Genomic DNA, 23,042 nt, shown 5'->3' on the forward strand with positions numbered 1-23,042 from the left:
GAGGTTTGCTTTATGGAAAAACAAATTTCACATCTCAACGCGAAATGACCAATTCGCAGACACGTGCGATAAACATGCCCGAGTATTATCGGCCAATACTCGATCGGGTATTATAAATCGCCCGATTTTAATATCTGATTAGAATTTCGGATTTCGGCATTCCGAGTGAAAAATATTTAGGAAGTAGGTATGGGTGTACTCAGGGTCTATATTGACTCTAAATGATATTACAAAGCCAACGGCGCAATCATAATTCGATTCCGAGTTACGGAACTCAAAAACCACTTTTTGAGCCGTACAGGATGAGATTCGGCCCCGACAGCAGTCCAAAACCGACTGTCTCTAAAAATCATGAAAATTTATCACCAAATTGGAAATAGAATTACAAGACTAAAACTCAACTAGAGTTTCGTCTAATTGTTTACCGAAAATTCCCACAAATTCATTTTCGAAAATATAATTAATAACAATATTAATAAAATCTTATAATTCAAAATCGTAAAATTCGCGATGTTACACTAATTATATCTGACATTACTTTATTTCGTTCTTGTATAGCAGTCGCTCTTCCAAAATCTAACTCAACATTTTTATATATCCTCATCTCACTAGTTAGCTTATCTAGCAAATCAGGATCTCCATGAGCATGGTTCTCAAAAACATCCAAAAAGTTGGATGTTGTGAACATATGTTTTTCAAATTCGTCAACATTGAAGAAACATTATGGATTGAGCCAATACCCAACAACATGGAGATTTCTTTTTAATTGCAAATCCCTCCGATTATCCATAATTTCCAAATAAGGTTTTATTTTGGTCTTGTTTCTTTGAAACCTCATCTTCATCTCATGTCCAACTTTAAAGAATGTTTGATAAAGAAAACTCATCGCAGACTTTTCCTCACTGTTAACAATTTGTAACACACGAAGAAGTGGCTCAGTAATTTTAACAATGTCAACACATTGTTTTCAAAAGTTTGAATCCAACAATTGTTCTATGCATTTTTTTGCATTAACATCTTTGGAATAAGTTGAGCTTGTCCATTCTCTAGATGTTACAAGAGCTCTAAGTGCATCCTTTTGAGTGAAGATACTTTGCAATGCAATAAAGTTAGTGGCAAAGCGAGTTGGAGGTAGACGGATTATTTCTTTCCCATGAGTGAAATGTCTCATTAGATACAATGGATGGTAGTGATTATATAGATACTTAGTAATTTTGCAGCATGTAATATTTTGTTAGTTACTTCTAGTAACTTTCCAATGTCTTGAAATATCAAGTTAACACAACGAGCCACACATGGGGACCAAAACAGGTGAGGGAACTCAATCTCCAATAACCTACCAACAACAACATAGTTAGCAGCATTGTCCGTAACAATATGAACAATGTTCTCAAGGACGAAATACATCATTACCTCCTTGAAAAGCTTGAACAACAAATCTACAGTTTTGGAAGCATGTGAAGCATCAACAGACTTTACGAAGACAATCTCTTTAGGACAATAGAAAATAAAATTAATAAGAGTTCATTTGTTGTGATCAGTCCAACCATCTGCCATAAAAGTGCATCCAATTCGCTTCCAAATAGATCGATAATCATTTACATGTTTTTTCAGGTCTTCAAATCCACTTGTTTAGCAAATGACCACGAACATGATAATAGATGGGACCTTTATAACCCGAACTCATGCTACAAAGGGCATCAATCATGAGTTGATAATATGCTGAGTTAGTTGCATTAAACGGCACAGAAGCATCAATCATTCATTTGGAGATGACGATGTCACATTTCTCAATCACTTTTTTACATTGCATGACACTTTTTAAAGTGGGTTAAGCACTAGGAATTGTTCTAGGCATAAAGTAATTGTCAATATGACCTTTCCCTTTCTGAGATCAGTGCTGCCCATGGCGAATGGCGGATGGCGACTGCCAAAATTCAGCCATGAAGGTGTTGCAGATAGCATTGCAGGCAAATGGCGGACGACATCATGACGGTTGAAAAAAATAAATAAAAAATATAACATAATAGGAAAAATAAAATGATAAATACAATAACACAAAAATCAAACAATAACATAAAGTTTAATAAAAATTAGTAAATATTAATGTCTCATAGAGATCACTAAAAAGTAAATAAACAATACTAATAAGTCTTGTCAACATTCACAACTAAAGATCAAAGGAAAACACAAATATAAAACGCAAAAGATATAATTTTCTAAATATCTTCCTCCTCCCCAACATTATCCTACACAGCTGCAAACTGAGTAACATGATAATTGCAATATGATAAAGCAAACTTTAAAAAAATGCTGAAAAAAAATATAAATTGGAAAAAAAAAATTCTGCACAAAAATATCTGGAAAAAAAACAAACTAATCTGGACAAAAAAAATAATCTAAATATAATGTAAATTAGAAAAAAAAAGTAATATGAAAAAAAAATGTATTATAAAAATAAAAGAAAACAAAATAAAAAAAATAGATGAAGAGATGAGAAAACTAGAAAAAAAAAGATAAATAAAAATAAGGAAAAAGAAAAGCAATGAAAAGGAGTTAACAAACCTATGAATGGTGGTAGCAGCAGCGACAGTGGAGACAGATAATGAAGTTTTGAGAGAGGGAGGCAATAGATAGAAGATGCAAAAAAAATAGAAAGGTTATGATTTTAATTTTGAAAACATGGAATTGACCAAAAAAAACACATCTGAGCCCAATTTTTTTTTAAAAAACTGTCCAGAAAGGAAAATTTCCGCCATCCCCACCATGGCGGCTTTTTTTAACAAAAGGCGGACACGGCCATGTGGCGAAAATTTCCAAATGGCTAATGGCGGTTGCCCAAAAAACGCAACTGCCATCCGCCATGGCCGCAATTGGACAACACTGTCTGAGATGTAGATGTATGAGGTGCTTCAATCAGTTGAGTGTGCAATAAATCAGTAACTTCATCACAAGGATTACCATCCTTGTATTCCTCTTCTACTTTCCTTTTTTTGCTCTTCATTTCATCAATTGATTTCTAGATATGATGTTGAATATATGTTGGTAATTTTTATACTTTTCAACTTATCCTTTTTACTCCAGCCAAATGAGTCTTAAATCGAGTGATGCCACCCCTTTGATTTTTTTCATGCAAAAAAGACATAATAGAATCGTTCTTCCATTATTAGCAACAACTTGTTTACAATGCGTCTAAGCTGAATCTGATTTCCCCTATGACTGCTTGTAGAAGTATTTTTCGTTGATACTTCTTGTGATGTTGGGAAATCAGGGTCATTAGTGTCATGTATTTCTACAATATGAGTAATTAAGAACAACTAAATATAATTCCATTATTGATGACTATTTTTCACTTACAATCTTACACGGAGTAAAACAATGTTATTTCGATAGCATGAACAATACTATTTGTACTACTTTAGAAAGCAATTTGGTAAACTGCAACATAAACCAAAACATAAAATTCAAAAATTTCAGAATTCCTAAACATTTCATCAAAACAATATGATATGAAATAACATTTCAGAATTCCTAAGCATTTCATCAAAATAGTACGAACAATTAATAACAATTTAGATAAGTGAAAGCTTGGAATTCAACTAGCTGCCGAATTAAGTGAATTAAGTGACAATTCAAAATCTTGCAATTCACAATGTGACAGTTCAAAATGGAATTCAAATGCTTCCAAAATTAAGTGAATTAACATTAATGAATAACATAACTCAATTAGAAGTTGGCCGTAATAAAGAGATGATGCTTAAAAAATCTCCCTTTCTAATTACTCTCTATCTAAATGAGTCTAGAAAACAAGTAATCACAGTAGGTAAATAAGAAATGAACAGTTACTAAGAGCAATAAGGAACATATTATAACGGACATATTTGTATCTATAAATTTCAAAAAGTAGAAGGGAAAATTAGAAGTTAAGAAAACCTTATTAATACTAATTAGGAATAGCTTCAATCAATAATTTATGCCCTATGGATGAGATCAGAATGGTTTGACCTAAATTAATAGTATGAGTAAGAGTATGGTGTTACCTCAAATTCAAAAGGTTGGATGATGAAGAAGACGATGGAAGAGATTGGAATCACAGAACCGGTGGAAGATGATGTGTCGGTGGAAGGGATTGGACGGAGATATGTTGAATATTTGCTGGAGAAAAAGTGAAGAATGTTGTTGAAAAGTGAACTGGAGAAAACGATGGAAGAGATTGAAATTACATAATCGTGGTTTGCAATGCTTAGAAGCTTGGAGGTGGAACCATGGAAGAAGAGTTGAAGAATGTTGTTGAAGTTGGAAGTGAAGGAACGTGTAGTGAAGGGGGGTTGGAAGTTGAAAAGGGGAAACCCTTTCCATAAAATGACATTGTTTAGGCCTTTAGGGCTGTTTAATTTTAAAAAAAATTATTTGTGCAAACCGGCTAATTTTGTGAAATTTCGACCATTTCACTGATTTTGACCAAATTCGGCCGGTTTTCATCGGTTTCAATACTTGATCGATACAACACTCATGTTGTATCAGTTAGAAGTCCGATTTAGTGATTGAACTGATTAATATAGTATAGTTTTTATATCTATGGATGAAAGGAACAAAATCAAAATAATATTAATAGTATAATTATTCAAATCAAAACTAAGAAGATGATATTGTTACTAAATGAATAATATTGTTTATATGGTTCACTTACCAAATTATAATTACTAATAAAATACATTTAATGCAAATTCACTATATATTCCAAAAATATGTGAATGCCTTGAAAATATAATAAAATATCACTTCTATTTTAAAATATATTTTTGAAATAAAGCCAACTTTTGAAAAATAAGAATTCACTTGACTACAAGATAACAAAATTATAAACTTATTGGATAAAGATTAAAATATCAATTACTCATCTAACAATCATATTTATCTATATTTAGATAAATCTATAAAAGCAAAACTATATAAAAATTGTAGGTGTTATAGTGTCTAGTTGGATTCAAGTCATACAAGGCCAAAAAAATTCTAATATCTATTTGGGCCAAAATTTGTCTTCCTAAACTTTATGTTAAATAGATTATAACCATGATTGATAAACTTTTTTTTACTTAATGAAGTTTGCACTCTTTACAAGACTAAAATGAGCAAGAGATATTTCAATAATCCTATAAAACTAGTCTATTTTGATATTTCCACTACATTGTATTGATAAATATGTTGTAAGAGTGGACATTTAAGAATGCTCGCTTGAGTGAGTGATATTAAAAGTAGAAAGTATAATTTAACACTGCTCATTTGAGTGAGCGCTATCAAAGTAGACATTTAAGAATGTTCGCTTGAAGGAGCGCTATTAAAAGTAGACATTTAATAACACTTGTTTAAGTAGTGTTGTTAAAAGTAGACATTTAATAACACTCGCGTGAGTGATTGCTATTAAAAGTATTCATTTAACGACGATTGTTTGAATGAGTGTCGTTAAAAGTAGAAAGTAAACATTTAACAATGCTGAATTGAGTGAGTGATGTTAAAAGTCGAAAGTAGACATTTAACAAGACTAGTTTGATTCTATGATGTTAAATATAGAAAATAGACATTTATAATTTTATTAACGACCTTTGTGTTATTAGTTGAATTTAAATTAATTTTATTGAATATTTTAAAATTATATATTTTAAGTAAATATAAATGTGAGGGAGATTGTGAGGTATATTTAAGGACCAAATATGAATTGCACCATTAAAATAAAAAGTAGAAAAATTATTTAATTTCTAGAAGAATGTAAACAATTATAAAATAAAGTGTGGAACTCATTTAACAATAATAAATGAGTTGCGAATAATATAATAATTATATATTAACCATTACTGACTATTAAATCTAAAAATCATACAAATGAAAAAGAAGTATGAAAGTAGAGGGCATTTGTTTCATAATTTTACTTTTAGTAAATTATACTCGCACCTAGGCTATGAACTAAACTAATTTGGTATTCATTCAAAACTTGATTTGTTATTTAGCTCGATAAACTTAGTTAATAAACTAAATGAGTCAAATTTGAACTAGAAATTAAGCTCATTAATTAAATACGTCAAACATGAGTTGAATACAATTCAACTCATTTAATTTATGAGATGACTCGATATATATATATATATATATATTAATTTTTATGTTTATTATAATCTATGCATTATTTTTTATATTTACTGTAATTATATATATAAAATTAAGGTTATATATATAAAAAACATTTTGTGTTATTTTTTAAAAATTAATTAATTATATGAGTTGTCCAAATGAACCAACTTGAATTGAACCGAATAGTTTGTGAATTTTGACCGAGCCGAACTCGAGCTAAAAAAATTATTGGTATCGAACTTGAGTCAAGTTTCGAGCTAAACCAATTCTTATCAAACTGGACCGAGCTCTATTTTGACTCGGTTCGGCTTGTTTCCAGCCCTACTCATATCCTTTTGAGTTTTAATGAAATTACATAAATCACCTATATCTTTTTTGACCTATACAAACCACACATAATTATATACATATGTTGCGCTTATCATCTTTGTGTGAGAGATAAATATAATTTCTTTAAGAAAATAATGACAAATGTAATTAAGTCAAATAAAATATATTTGAAGAAATAACATAAGAGTCATTGTTTACTCATTATTTTGGTTAGTTAAAATATAATATAAAAATGATTTAAAAATCTCTTTAAAATTATTGATACAATTTATATGAACCAAAAATAGTGAATAAACATTGATTCTTGCACTATTTGAACTTATCTTCACAATATTTCATATTTTGTTGGACTCGATTACACTTGTCATCTTCTTTTGTTTAAGAAATTACAATTATATCTTCTATAGAAATAATTAATATAATGTATATATATATAATTAGAGGTAGTTTGTTTAAGTTTAAAAAAAGAAATGATAATTAATGTAACTTTAATAAAACTTAGGGGTAGTAGTATAATTTATTATTTTATTTTCAATTAATTGTTATTATTATTTTTCACTAAAAATAATTTTGTTTAACCCTTGAAGGAAACACGAGGAGATGAAAACCTAGAGCAACATTATTTGGAGGCTGTTCCGCTCTCAAACCAAACAGCAGCAGCAACCTCAACCCGTACCTCTCTCCGTTACCTCACTCACCTTCTCTTCTCTTCTCTTCTCTTTATCAGTTCAACATTCCAATATGGACCTTAAGTTAGACTCTGCTGACCATAAGGTAACCCCCCTTCGTTTTTTCACACCTTCCTTCTTTTCTTTTTTCTCTCTCTCTGTCAACAAACGCAATAATTTAGGTTGTAATCTTAGCACAAATTTTATCACTTTCTGAATGTAACCAGATTACATCAGTGTTAATAATGATTTAATCATTCATTGTATAAATACGCTCTTAGCACAAATTTTATCACTTTCTGTGTGTGTAGGTTTTGGTTGATATTATAAAATTGGCACAAAAAAGAGGCCTCAAGGGTAAACTAGGAGGATGGAAAGAATTCCTGAACAGTTATGACAAAAAGTTCGGGGATGGTGTAAGTGATCCAGCAAAGAGGCCCGTCGAAACCTTGGCAGCATTTCTAAAGACATTTTCAAATAAGGATGATTTGAAGGTAAACATCTTTGGAATGCCTTACATAAAATCATCCTTTCTGTGGAGTTAATAGCCTATAAGATATGTGTTCTAACTTTTATCCATTTTTCTCATGTGCTAAGTTTTTTGATAACATCATGCGGCATCATTCAAATCAAAACATGGTGGAGAAACTAAAAGATAGCTCACATGAATCCCCGGAGCAGGTGTGTTTTCATCCAGATTGTTCTGCTGAAAATCAGTCAATGTTTTGCCGTTAAACTTCACTTTCTAGATTGTAGTACGACTAATAACATTATTTTACTTGAAATGATAGTTTGGTCAAAAGCCAGTGCATTTATCATCTTCTTTAAAGTTTTACTTCGAAGAGTTAATTTCCTTCCCCTAAAATCATACACTCACTGCATGCATTTTTGGTTTTATGCTAGCCTTATGCTATTGTTTGTTTCCCTAATTGATTCCGCATTTTTATTGAGTTTATATTGTCAGTCACTTTCTAATTTCTATTTATGCACACCTTTTTTTATAACCTCTATTTATGTGCATCTTGTCCTTTATTTTTAAAACTACTAGTTAGATAGTTATAATTTGATGAATATTTGTTTTGCTGAGTTATATCATGGAAGTCTATACCCATTTGAAGATAGATTGTAAGTTACATATGTTTTGCTGCTGCATTCAAGACTCGTTGTGGAACATAAACTTCAAGCGGTTGTAACTGAAAATGGCGTAATGCATATTCTATAAGATTCAGGAATACGTCTGATGTTACTATGGTTTTCAATCATTATTCTTTATTCTTCTTACTATGTTTTGTGATTGATGATGGAACTTACATATTTTCAAGTAAAACAGCAAATTTTATGTCGGTAATATGGATGGTATTTAGTGTAATGGTGTTAACTTCATTGATGTCTTTTGTATTTCTTGATGATTGTACTATTTTGTAATCTTCTGATGTTGGTTGGCAGTACAGAGGTTAGTTGAGGCAACTCTCCAACACCCATTATATCCACTGGATTATTCATTTTCATCGATTGATGAGGTTTGTGATGACAATCTTTACTAATGTTTCTGGTAAACCTATGTGCATTCAAATGTTAATGAGCTGTCGTTGAATGTGTTCATTGCTTACACATGAATCTGCATGTTAAATAAGACATGAATATGTGCATTGGTCTTTCTATTCTCGTCTAGTTGAAGAAACCATCAAAGCAGTGCCGAACAAAATTTAGGCTGAAACATACATAGACACACACACAGATATATATACACACACAGATATATATACACACACACACACATATATATAAAGGCGAAATGCTTCAGGTCATAACCAATAAAGTAGTTGACCTTAAGATATCACTGCTCTTATTTCTTTAATACTATAATTTTTTTCCATGCATCTGTATCAATCTTTTCATTGCTTGACATTGGTTTTTTTTGTTAAAAAGTTGAAATTATTTGTTACATGTATGCATTAACATGTCAATGTTTGAATGGAGCTTTGATAAAAGTGCTTTTTTGTGGAGCTTTTTCAGAAGCTACTCTTTGTGGCTTTTGAGAATAAGCACTAAATTACCTTTTTTCTGTGCTTTTGCTTTATTTAAAGGCTTATGCAAATCTCCTTACGTTTTTATATGTATTTTGCATGATATAAAAATCTTTCTCTCCTTAAAGAATGCCGTAGAAAATGAGACTTTTATCTTGCAATATAATATATTACTTTCTTACTCTCCTTGATTTCACAGCCATATTCAAGTCAACATTTTTAATAACCTTGCACCTTTTTACTACTTGATTTTCTTCAGTGAATTAGTTTATTTATTTAACCATGATGTGTTTCATTCAACTTTTAAAGATCTAGGTTCTGCGAGTTTAGTAAGACAAGGGAATTACTTACAGATTATTCATTTTGCTTTTTTGGTGTGAAAATGAAGGGATGGATAATTATAAATGTTAAGAAAAAGGGAAAGGTGATGAGATCTACTGCAATGATGGCTCTTGATTGTGAAATGGTTCTCTGTGAAGATGGCACCGAAGCATTAGTGAAAGTCTGTGTTGTAGACCACAATCTAGAGGTAAGTTATGCTTGTCACTTTTTATTTTACGCCTCCACACCCAAAAAAAAAAAGTGAGGCTCCACATGATACTCTTTAAATCGATTTCTCCTTTACAAGGTCTAGACAGGTAAATTTTTAAAATTTTCAGGTCAAACTAAATGAACTTGTAAACCCCAAGAAACCAGTTGCAGACTACAGAACAGAGATTACTGGTGTTTCTTCTCAAGATTTGGAGGCAGTGACTTGCACCTTGGCAAATATACAGGTATTGTGGGTCACTATGCCCCCCGCCCCCCCACCGTCTCATCCTTTAAGTGCTTACTGAACATATATATTGCTCTTCCATAGAAATCCATGAAGAGGTTGTTATACAATGGAGCCATATTAGTGGGACACAGTTTACATAATGACCTATGTGGTAAGTGTCGTAAGCGTTTTTGTTTGTTTGCCTTTGTCTGTGAGCCCACTGTTAGTTTGAATATATGAAGGGGATTACTTCTCTTGAAATTATTTTTCTTGGTTCTACTTTATTTAATATTTGTTGTCATTTGCAGCAATGAAGATAGATTATGTTAGAGTGGTTGACACTTCATATATCTTCCAATCACCAGACTGGTCTATTCACAGGAGACCTTCGTTGAATAGTTTATGCAAGGCAAGTAGCAAATTCTTTATCCGAAGAGATTAAGGCTCTGTATTGCATGCCATCTAATTTGTGAAGGGTCATTATCACCATTTAAGATGGTCACTCCTCTTTTGGAGGAATTCCCTTATATTCACCTGAAATTTTGAAAGGCAGTCTCTGTTGTGTTTATTGATGCTTTGATATTTAATACATTGTAACATATGAAGTTATAAACTCACATGAGCAAATCATGCCCCCTACCCCACAAGAAATAAAAGAAAAACATTGGTTTTGGATTTATATTCACCACCAATTGTGATGACAGTCTGTGTTAGGCTATGAAGTTCGGGAAAAGGGTGCTCCACATAATTGTCTAGATGATGCATGTGCAGCTATGAAACTTGCTCTTGCAAAGATCAAGCATGGCGTTGACAAACAATTTACATTGGTTGAAGAACCTGTAAGGCTACATATACATCTGTGATGTTATATAATACTGATCATTGCTGGTAATTTAATGTTACTCATCACTATTACTGTTCTCTCTCATTTAGGTTCCTGAAAGTGAGCTGGCAAAACTTCTTATTCACAAGATACAAAACACCGTGAACAGTGAAACACTACATAAACTTGTTCCTGGAGACTTCACAATAGAACTGAAGGTAGGATATGTACTATAATCAGCTTGACTTTTTAATGAAGAGGTTCATTTGTAACATTGGAATAACATGAATGTCTTTAATTTGAGGTCACCTAGAGTTGTTGTCTCATTGCATTCTTGTTGGCATTCTGCCACTGGATTATTTTCCACTTTTGAGTTTTGATGCCTTTTAAAATTTGCTGCAGCCCTCCAGGAACGGCAAAGGAGATAAATATTCTGCACTTGCTATCTTTAAGAACCCACAAGAGGCATGTGATGCCTACGAAAAAGTGCAAGGTGACGAATTACAGGTAAGGGAATATCTACGATGCAGATGCTCCTTGATATCACTGAATTTGCTTGTTTATTAGCGGAGGGAATGAAATGCTCAGCTGTTGTTTGCATAATGCATTCTCTCAACACAATACATGAATCAATTTGTTCCAATTGAAATGTTTAAGATTAGTCGTTTAATTCTCCTCTGAAGATTCAATAGACTAAATAACATATTCTTCAATGTTTGTTCAAGAAACTGAAAATATTTTTCGTGATAGTTCTTCTCTTGATAAATTGATATTGCAGTTGCAACAATTTGCATGTCAATGCAGCGTATTTGTGTACTTTTGGAATGCTGTGTCCTCTTTTCATCAATCTCACTCAGACCACTGATCTATATTACTTTCTGTTAGGATTCATTTGGACGTCCGCAGAAACTTGTCACATTTCAGCTAAGTACAGGCAGGACTTCCAATCTATTTGTTCGAAAAATGGCAACCGATGAGCCCCATAACACAATTCCAGCACAGAAGAGAGCTTTAGAAGAAGATGAGGCTGCTGTTAATGTTTCCAAGAAATCAAAGACAGATCCTAAGACAGAAGAGGAGGGTGATGCCCTGAAAGGCTCAAAAGTAAAGATGGAACCTAAAATAGAAGAGGATGCCCCGAAAGACTCAAATAAGTGCAATACTGACACCCCCTCGAATGAGATCGAAGCACTGAATCAACGATTGAAGCAAAATGATTTGGAGCTTGAATCATTAAGGAAACAGTTGAAACAAAAAGATTTTGAAATTACCATGCTGCACAAAATGGTAGCTTCCTTGAAAAAGAAAAAAAGCAAATAGGTTTATTCATGACATTGGTATGGTGTTGGATTGTTTGATCAGTGATTTCAAGAACATACTTCATCTCAGGTGATTCTTATTAAGTTGTTGCAATGACTTATAATAGGTTTGATAGAAATCTTAGAGTTTTGATACATCCATATATAATTCCCATGATAACTGCTGAGTTTGGGTTCCAAAATTTCCTAAGTTTTGTTCTGCCAATCCAAATTCAAATTAGGAACTAATTTTTTGCCCCTGGGGAAATGGAATGAAGCATGTTGTGTCAAGACTGAACATTTTAGTGCCTGTAATTTAGTCACTAATGAATTTTTGCTGGATTACGATTATGTTATGTAGTACTTTGTTTTTGTTTGAGAATTCTTTAGCTTTTGGTTATGGCTGTTTTTTTTAACAGCTGAATTTACTAATTGTATTTGACAACTTTTTTTTGTATGACATTTCTTCTGGGGTTGTACTGCCGAATCAAACCACATATGACATTACTTATTAGATAGGTAGGATCAATGATTTGGTTCGGATGATTTTTATGGAATCCAAGTAGTTTAGTTCGATTCTAAGTAATAATTTTTGTAATATTTTTTTTGGGTACTACTAATGATATCCTCAACTTTTTGGGTAAGGTACTAATCCCTTTCGGGGATCGTGACTGACTCTCTCAACAAATGTCGCTGGAATTGAACCCTCGATGTTGAGGATTCATTAGGGCCTTATGCCATTAGACGAACGCCTTCTTGGTTATATATATATATATATCAATATAATTGTAATATGATGTTAATCATAATTGTACTATTATATTATTAATGTATAAGTCTAATATACATTTATTCATAGATGTAAATAGAGTTAATTATATAAAAACCTACGAGTTTTAGTGAAATTATACAAATTATCCCTCACTTTTTTACATATAGACAATCTCCCCTAGTTTTTATACTTCCAGTACACTGACCATCCATGCATGATAAATAATTGTAATTTTTTAAATAAAAAATATGGTAAATGCAATTAAATTAAACAAAACATGATATATTATGAGGAAAAATCCAAATAATATATAAATAAATGTATTTTTATTATTTTTTGTTATAAAATACATCAACAATTCTAAAGAGATATTGTTTAAATTACTCTTATACTATATTGTAAAGAACCAAAAATAATAAAAAGATATTGATTCATATATTATTTGACTTGTCTTCCAAAATATATTATGTTTTGTTTAACTTAATTGTATTTATCACATTTTTTGTTTAAAAGATTACACTTATTTCTCATGCAGTGGTAATCAGTGTAATGAAAATATAAAAATTATGGGGTTTGTGTAGGTTTAGAAAAGTGATAGGTGATTTGTGTAATTTCGCTAAAACTCGGAGGGTATTAGTATAATTTACTCTGTAATTATTGTGTTGTTAAACAGTGACATTATATTGTTAAGGAGTGTGATGTGATGTTTTATGTTCTTGATTCACATGGGTCTTCGAATGTTATGTAGATTAAGCAATTCTTATTAAATCAATTTTACATTACAAGATTGAAGTAATAACTTTATTTTTATGTTTATTTGAGTAAAATGACTTTGATTATTTTGTTGATTGCCTAAATAATATTTAACATTGTAGGAAAGAAACAAATAACCACATCCTCATCCTATCCTTATCATCATAATTTACTCATAGTTATTTTATAATATTTTTTAAATTTGTGGGTACCAACAAATCTGCTGGGTACCAAACGGGTAGCACATCCCAACGCGTATCAATACAGGTCTATGGCAAATCTAGGTTCAAACATGAAGGAACAAGGTGGGTCCTAGTAATGTACTACTCACATGCATTCAAACTCATTGATATCCTATCAAATGATTTAATTATAGTGCATCAACAATGTATATGATTTTCTTTATATTATTTTTTATAGATCAATATTAGTATATTAATATTTGTATTCTGTAAGATACTTAAACCTTCAATCTTTTTATCACTTCACTAATTAAACTCTTCACCCTATGCCCCTAAATATTTCAACACCTTTATATTCTAATCCATTTATACATTGTCACATCATTCAAAATTGTTGAGTTTTCTAATAATTCTCAAAAGTCATACATAGGGTGACGGTAGTGTCAAATTTTTATAACGTACAGTTTATTAGAGTAAACTCTCAATCAAGGTATTTAATTGTAAAGATTATTAATTCTATCAAATTAGCATGCATTTTCACATTATTTTTATAATCTATCTATTTACTATTTAACAAAAAAACTCTTTGCCATATCACTTAAGATATGTCTCATAACCTCAATGAAAATTTTCCCTACAAAAAATGATAATTGCATAAAATCTGAATACACAATTTGCTAATCTGAATACACAATTTGTTAATAATGATAATTGCATAAAAATGAACGTGTTTAAAATATTAACTTTTAATAATGATATTGATAATTGCTACCTTTTAAAATATTAACTTTTAATTAATTTTTAGTATCCCCTTTCATTTTCGTATTTCTTCATCTCTCATTTTCTTGGTTACAGAAAATCAATACTGCATTCTCCTATTTTGTTCACAACTCGCTCTACTTTTAAAAATATTATTGCACATATGACACGTAGAGTCAATTTCATTGAAGATATCAATACTGCCAAAGATACTTGGAAGATCAAGGTCAGAAGTATTGGCATTTGGTGTGTGGATAGATTGTTGACACTTGACACCATCATTAGAAATGATTTTCACCCTCAATGAAAATTTTCCCTCCAAAAAACTTATACATTCCTTTTGATCACCATGCATGATTTGCCCATCAAGCCCGTTAACTATCAATAATTTTTCCATCAATGATTTACGTTACACATTTCAATCTAAATACACAACACGTTACACATTCCAATCTGAATACACAATTTGCTAATAATGATAATTGCATAATAAAATGAACATGTTTAAAATATTAACTTTTAATAATGATAGTCATAATTGCTAGCTTTTAAAATATTAAATTTTAATTTTCAGTATCCCCTTTCATTTTCGTACCTCTTCATCTCTCATTTTCGTGGTTACAGAAAATCAATACCGAATTTTCCTATATTGTTCACAACTTGCTTTACTTTTAAAAATATTATTATACATATGGCACGTAGAGTCAATTTCATTGAACAGATCAATTCTGCCAAAAATACTGGGAAGATCAAGGTCAGAAATATTGGCTTTTGGTGTGTGGATAGATCGTCGACGCCATCATTAGAAATGATTTTCATCATCAATGAAAATTTTCCCTCCAAAAAACTTATACATTCCTTTTGATCACCATGCATGATTTACCCATCAAATATATTAAGTATCAATAATTTTCCCATCAATGATTTACGTTACACATTTCAATCCAAATACACAACACGTTACACATTCCAATTTGAATACACAATTTGCTAACAATGATAATTGCATAAAAAAAATGAACGTGTTTAAAATATTAACTTTTGATAATGATAGGGATAATTACTTGCTTTTAAAATATTAACTTTTAATTTTCAGTATTCCCTTTCACTTCATACCTCTTCATCTCTCCTTTGCTTGGTTATAGAAAACTAATATTGCATTCTTCTATATTGTTCACAATTTGCTTTACTTTTAAAAATATTATTACGCATATGGCACGTAGAGTCAATTTCATTGAAGATATCAATGCTGTAAAAAAATACTTGAAAGATCAAGGTCATAATTATTGGTCTTTCGTGTGTGGATAGATCGTCTATGCCATCATTAGAAATGATTTTCATCCTCAATGAAAATTTTCCCTCCAAAAAACTTATACATTCCTTTTAATCACCATTCATGATTTGACTATCAAGCACATTAAATATCAATAATTTTCTCATCAATGATTTACCTTACACATTTCAATCTAACTACACAACATGTTACACATTCCAATCTTAATACACAATTTGCTAATAATGATAATTGCATAAAAAATGAATGTGTTTAAAATATTAACTTTTAATAGTGATAGTGATAATTGCTACCTTTTAAAATATTAACTTTTAATTAGGGGTGTTAAAATTATCCATAATCCAAAATCCATCCGTTAGAATTAATGGATTTAAATGGATATAATCCAATGGATAGTGTTGATAATGGATGGATTCAAATCAATCCATTATATCCAATGGATATCTATGGGTATATCCATTTGGATGGATACCCAATCCATCCAAAAAAATAAAAATAAATTTTTTTTCCAATTAATTCAATATTAATATACAAAATTTCTCTCACCTTTCTAAGCACAATCCCACACATTTTACAACAGTTGAAAATTGCAATTGTTATTTTAAAAAGTGCTTAAAAAGTATAAACGATTTCGGCCTTAGTGCTTTACCCCAACATCTTAATGCAAAGTATAAATATATTATTTTTGTTATTGACTAATGTGATAATATAATAACAAAATGAAATATTTGAGGATGATGAACTGTTGCATATAACTTATGGAAGTCCCAATTATTAGGAGCGTAAGCGGTTCCGGTTTAAACCTGAAACCGATGAAACCGAGCCGAGCCATAAATTGCGGTTCAGTTCAGTTTTGCGGTTTTATAAATTTTGGAATCGTTAGAACCGCACTGCATATTAAAAAATAATTTTATTTTATATTTGAATGGTTAAACTTTAAATTTAGGAGATAAAATATGATTAAGAATTTAGAGTTATTAATACATATAGGCTATAAATAAGACGCACATAAAAAAAATAAATTAGTAAACACACCTAAATATCTACTATCTCTACTATCCATTGAGAAGATAGAAAGAAAACTAAAAACTAGTATACATTTTGTCAATATTCAGAGATGAAATGAATTAAATAAAGAAACTAAGGAACTAAAAGAAAATAAAGGAAGAACTTGAGGACATTGCAAATGATGTGGAGTATTAAGTGTTACTGTTGGACTAAAATATTGGTACCAAATTTGTCATTCTTAAATTTTGTTGGACATTGTCGAAGATTTTGTGGACGAAAATTTCAAGTTTATAGTGCGTTGAGATGTTGAATTATTATTGTTTTACTAGAAAGAGTATCAAATATTTTATTACTGATGTGTTTAGTATTCATTTAGTTGACTCTATACCTTACAAATTTTGTTCATCTATTTCTTAAAGGATTTTCTTTAAATAAGTTGAAAAATTGCGGAACCGAACCATTAATGAACGGTTCGGTTTGGTGTCTAATTAAAATTTGCGGTTAATCGAGTAGAATCGAATCATATCTTTGTGTTAGGTTCGGTCACTAAATTGCATAAAAAATCGAACCGAACTTTTACACCTCTGCCAATTATGTCGCACTAGAAATTCTTGCCAATAAGTGTGCTTATAAAAAAAACTTCACATATTCACATTTTTAAAAGTGCTTATCAAAAAAACAATTTTTAAAAGTGTTTGGTAAGAAAATTATTTTTTAAAATGTGTTTTTTTTTTAAATCACTTTTTAAGAGTAATTGTTTTTAAAGATACTTTTTAATTTTTTTTAAAATTGATATTTAAAAATGATTTATTAAATAATAATTTTTAACAGAATTATTTTTCTTCAAATTGCTTTATTAAAATTGTTTTGTTCAAATTAAAAAAAATGGGTGGAATATCCATCCATCCAATCCATTAAAATGGATACATGGATAGAATACATCGATTGTAATCCATTAGATATGGATGAATTGGATAATTTAAAAATGTGTTGTAATGAATTTATATGGATTGGTGAATAGTTTTATATCCATCCATTAGGATCCAAATCCAAATCCATCCAAACCCATCCAATTGCCACCCCTACTTTTAATTTCCCGTATCCCCTTTCATTTTCGTACCTCTTCATCTCTTCTTTTCTTGGTTACAGAAAACCAATACTGCATTCTCATATATTGTTCACAACTTGCTTTACTTTTAAAAATATTATTACACATATGACACATAGAGTCAATTTCATTTAAGAGATCAATGCTGCTAAAAATACTTAGAAGATCAAGGTCATAATTATTGGCCTTTGGTATATGGATAGATCGTCGACACCATCATTAGAAATGATTTTCAGCGATGAAAATATTTTTTTTGACTCTATGTTTTTGACCTATTAACTATTTATATAGATATACATCATTATTTTTTGTGTTTATTATTTTTTTCCTATGTAAATTAGGATGACAAGATACAAGCTATTGTGAAAAACTAACATATTTCTCAATGAGAGCCTCAACTCTAAGATGGCCAGAGTTATATCGCTGAGAATTTTAATGTTGTTAGTAATGAAGGACAATATAGATGTTGTAACCACCCAAGTTAATAGTCCAGAATCAGACCATACTGAACCATAAGCAATTGTCAGAAATTCCTCCTTATATTTATCGATTCACTACATTTGAGGACATCCTCAATGGAGTTACTGATAATGACGTTTTAATTGGTAATATACATCTTTCATTCACTTTAGTATGTATTTACATATATCCATTTACGTGTCTTTATCAATAGTTGTTCATTCTAATTGGAGAGTTCATTGAATTCAATGTCCATTCCTCAAGTTGTTGATGGCATTGTGACCAAATCATTGACTTTTAAGGTCAAGATCCAGCCTACATACAAGCATTGTTCTGTTATCTAAGTCCTAGAGGACTCATAGCTCATTGAATCGTTATTGGAAAGAATTGCACCAAATATGGAATTTTTCTCTCTCCAATGTCTAAATTTGTATTAGTCATGCATAAATGTATATAAAGTGACTACCTTTTTATCCATGTTTAGGTCACAAGGACCGTTGAGAGAGGTAAGTTGCTGGAATGGTCAAGAAAGATGATGGATTTAAATGTGTAAGTATAGACCTCATCATTTTCATACTTTGTGTGTTCAAAACCCCCATACTTACTCATTTATGTAAACATATAGCAATCATTGTCAGCCGACACTGATTATGATCTAGAATACATGACATACCTCACTCCAAAGAAGAGGCTTGTCTCTACTGCCCTGTTCGAGGATGACCAAAATCTTGCATTTGCACAAATGTCTTCAACCAAGAATGTGAAGCACATTCACAATGAATGATTCTATATTTCATATTATAATTTAGCTATTTTTTTATGCCCTAGACTAGGAGTCATTTGCTAATGTTACTTTTGAAATTTTTTTATCACCTTTGGTATCTTCACAGCTTTACGATGAATTATTATATGCATGACTAAGGATGGTAATGAATTTGGATGGATCCAGATAGTGCATTACCCAGACTCACCCTATTGCTTCACTTTTGTATCCAAACTCGCCCCAAACCCGTGCTAATACTAGTTGGGTTTGCTACTCGCGGGTCCTTATGTACCCATCGGATTTGCGGGTACCCACAAATTCAAAAATATTAAAAATAATTATGAGAAGCTTACATGATTTTTTGTTTGTTTTCTACAATCTTATAAGTTATCTAATCAATTAACAGTAGAAAAAAGTTGTAAAGTATAATTTAAAGTTTTAAACATAATTTGAACTATCTATTGAACATAACTCATTTTACTCAAACAAATATAACAAATTCAGTACTTGAACATTATGATGTAAAATTGATCTAGTAATAATTTTTTAATAAATATAACATTAGATTACACATATGAATTAACAACATAAGATCATATTACACTCCTTAACAATATAACATAATTGTTTAATAAGATAATAACTACATTTATGAATTAATATGATATTACAATTATGGGATTAACAATATAAAATTACAATCATGATTAACATGATATTACAATTATGTTGCTAGATATAGGAAGGAATAGCGGGTTCCGGTAGTTAGACTGTAACGCCTGAAAAATCACTTCATAAATAATGTAATTAATCTTTTGGAAAAATGGGTAAATTATTTTTTATTTTATGTAATACATAAATCACAATTTGTTTTCCTTAAATCCATTCATTTTTGAAGACGTCACATTCTTATAATTTGTATGTATAAATAATTGATACATAACGGTAAATGAAAGTAGTACGACATTTTTCTGAATACTTCTTCATTAATAATTAAACTTGATCCTACAACACTTATAACAAGGTGTTGTATGGTCAAGTGAAACCAGTAGAGAATACGAGACAAAATCTAATCATCGCCCAACTAAAGTTATACAAAATAGGCTCAGTTTTTCAGTTCTATAAAAGTACCCTACACAGATACCCTAACCCAAAAGAAATGGAAAAGGAAACGACTCCTAATGACTAGCTCCACCACTAACGGGGGCACTAGAGCTCTCACTCGAGTCCTCCTCCATCTTGGAGTCCAAAGAGAGATCTACCACCTCGATAAGTCCTCTATGCAGACCAACTCCGCACAATCGTCATCTTCAAATTCTATCTCCTCCATGGTATCATAGGCAGAACCCCACGACCTAATCCTTGTTCCAGCATACGCTTGCGGTTCTGGCTTTGAACGCCGAATGACTCTCCTTGGCAGTGGAGAACAGATCACATCATTCCAACTCCTTCGCCTCATTGACGGTCCTACAACAATTAGTACACAAGGTGTCAAAGACTAGGTGGATGACACCATAGGTACCGACCTCCGGTCTAGTAGAGTGAAAGAAGTCTCTATGACTACATTGTGAGATAGAAAGCGCATAGTGGTGTCGTCGCACACCATCTCCAGCTCCAAGCCACAAAGGCTTTTGTAGGTATAGCGGTCCCCATCAATTCTCTATGCCCCCTCTCGGGACATCGAGAATCAGTAGCTCTAAATCTGCACCAGTTTATCCATCTGGTCAAGGACACATTCCAATATACAAAGAAGAAAAAGAGGGAGTAAGAGATCCAATGTATATTTTCATCGACGTCGTGGAATTATACAGAATATCACATTAGACATTTCAAACATAATATACATACAATGTTATCACATACATAAATGCCAATGATGAATTATGTTTGCAACTCAGACTATAAGGATAAATATCCACGAGTTCAATATATGAATGCTATGTGTAGTTCATTCATCCTTAAACAAATATCCTCCCAGTAAACTGTTCAGAAATAACTGAGAGTACAAGTCCCATAACAAACATTTGAACGCACCAACTTATTCCTCGCAAGGATATATGATCAATCTGTTCCAATAGAACTTTCCATTTCAGGACAGTGTCGTATCAAACAATTTTTGGGCATCCCTCCCATCGATCCTGATTGTAAAGAGGGGTTGTCAAAGATTGTGTAGTTTGCACTGTGAGAACTGTCTCGTCCAACAAAATACCTCATCCAGGAATACAATGCACTCATCTCACCTAGACTCTCCCTCAAGGCTTTGTAGACGCATCACTGCCATAACCTTTTGGTCAGACGATCTCATTGTGTGGGAATAACATAACCTTTCGGGCCTCACCCTTAACAATGTATTTTTTAGCAATTATTACTTTGGTTATGATGAATTTCTTATACAAACTCCAAAGAATCTAATATAATTGTTCTTACGAAGTTTACATATTTGAGGTACATTATCACCCAAAAAATGAGTTTTATAGGTTTCATTGAAGAAGAATAGGGTTGAGGAAACTGGAAATTGAAAAAAATGAAACCTTGATAGAAAGGTTATCATTGGACTCTCTCCCAAGCGAGAGCTGGCGCTCAAGCAATAAAGACAAGCCAATATTACTGGAGACCTCTCGCCCAATGATAAGTGCAAAAAGTATACACTTTTCACCATCATTTTATGGCACTTATCCTATGCAAATTTAGAAAACACACTTAAATTAACACGTTTTAGGTGAATTTTACATGATTGAATAAATTAGTTCTTTATTAATTCTTATCCAAATTTTCTTTGAGTTTTGTAGGAAATTGAATATTAAAGAATAAATTCAAAGATGGACAAGTATTCAAGCCAAAATTCAAGACAAAAGCTCAAAATGAATTGCTAAAAGTAATCAAGTTAAAGCATGACATGATATGTGCTTAATTTGGTTACTTAGCCTTGAAGAAAGTTAGTTTACTTCATCTTGAAGAAACCTAAGTTAAGGTAGGCCAAACAACTTGCAAAATTCAAATGCTTACCTTAACTTAAAGAAAACAGCCCAAAAGTGCCAAGCAACCAACAAAAATCAAGTAACAAACCAAAGAAAAAAAGGTTGCTTCACCATGAAGAAATCAAGTACAAAGCTGTCCAGCCAAGCCAAGCATCAGGCCAGGTCAGCCAAGCACCAAGCACCAGGCCAAGTCAGCCATGCACTAAGCACCAAGCACTAGGCCAAGCAGCTCAAGCTGTTGAACAAGCAGCTTAGCGGTCCAACCAAGCAGCTTAGTGGAGAACCAGACTCCTGCCCAGATCAGCAAGCACCCGGCCAGGTCAACCAAGCACCAAGCACCAGACCAAGTCAGCCCAAGCTGCTGAACAAGCAGCTTAGCGGTCCAAACAAGCACCTTAGCGGAGAACCAAACTCCTGCCCAGATCAGCAAGCATCAGGCCACGTCCCAGTCAGCCCGATCAAAGCTTGAACAAGCAGCTCAGCGGTGAAGCAGGTGCGCTGGGCGGTGCTTACCAGACTTGACTTAACCATCAAGCACACCATGAAGTCATCCATGACCTCACCTCAAGTAGCCCACCATAGGCTTTCCAAAGTAGCTCACAATAGTTAATTTTCATAGCCCACAACTAACTTTGATGAGTCAAGCATAAGGAGGTGATAAAGTAGCTTGATCAGAGGACCAAACTCATGTTGAAGGGTTTGGTCAGCTGCTTAGCGGGGCTGACAAGCAGCTCAGCGACGCAGAAGGAATTCTATAAATAAGGCACATTCCATTCGAGCAAAAGGGCATCAAACACACATATCTCTCACCCTTTCACTCACATTTTAATTCTCTGAAGTTCTCTCTTCTTGTTCTTAGTTCTTATGAGCTTTATTTCAAGTAAGTTTGTAATTTTAGTTTAGAATTCAAGAGGAGAAAAGGAGAAGGCAAATGAGA

At 31.9% G+C, this 23,042-nt stretch overlaps 1 protein-coding gene across 1 annotated transcript; it reads left to right on the forward strand.

Annotated features, from left to right (window-relative positions):
- On the forward strand, positions 7,076-12,392 carry LOC109350118 (small RNA degrading nuclease 1). The gene is made up of 12 exons (XM_019591258.1): positions 7,076-7,230; positions 7,436-7,618; positions 7,722-7,805; positions 8,576-8,644; positions 9,540-9,680; positions 9,811-9,927; positions 10,011-10,080; positions 10,217-10,317; positions 10,613-10,747; positions 10,842-10,949; positions 11,134-11,238; positions 11,617-12,392. Exons 1-12 carry the CDS (start codon positions 7,198-7,200, stop codon positions 12,049-12,051), a joined length of 1,581 nt encoding a protein of 526 aa, XP_019446803.1. The 5' UTR covers positions 7,076-7,197; the 3' UTR covers positions 12,052-12,392.

Source organism: Lupinus angustifolius, chromosome LG06 (genome assembly GCF_001865875.1).
Source record: "Lupinus angustifolius cultivar Tanjil chromosome LG06, LupAngTanjil_v1.0, whole genome shotgun sequence".
Lineage (NCBI taxonomy): Eukaryota > Viridiplantae > Streptophyta > Magnoliopsida > Fabales > Fabaceae > Lupinus > Lupinus angustifolius.

What these genes read in the sequence shown, in the direction of transcription:
- LOC109350118 (XM_019591258.1), top strand. Translation starts at nt 7,198, where the DNA reads ATGGACCTTAAGTTAGACTCTGCTGACCATAAG. An exon ending in CATTTTCATCGATTGATGAG is followed by an intron (nt 8,645 to 9,539) that starts GTTTGTGATGAC and finishes GTGAAAATGAAG; the next exon opens with GGATGGATAATTATAAATGT. An exon ending in TGCAAGGTGACGAATTACAG is followed by an intron (nt 11,239 to 11,616) that starts GTAAGGGAATAT and finishes ACTTTCTGTTAG; the next exon opens with GATTCATTTGGACGTCCGCA.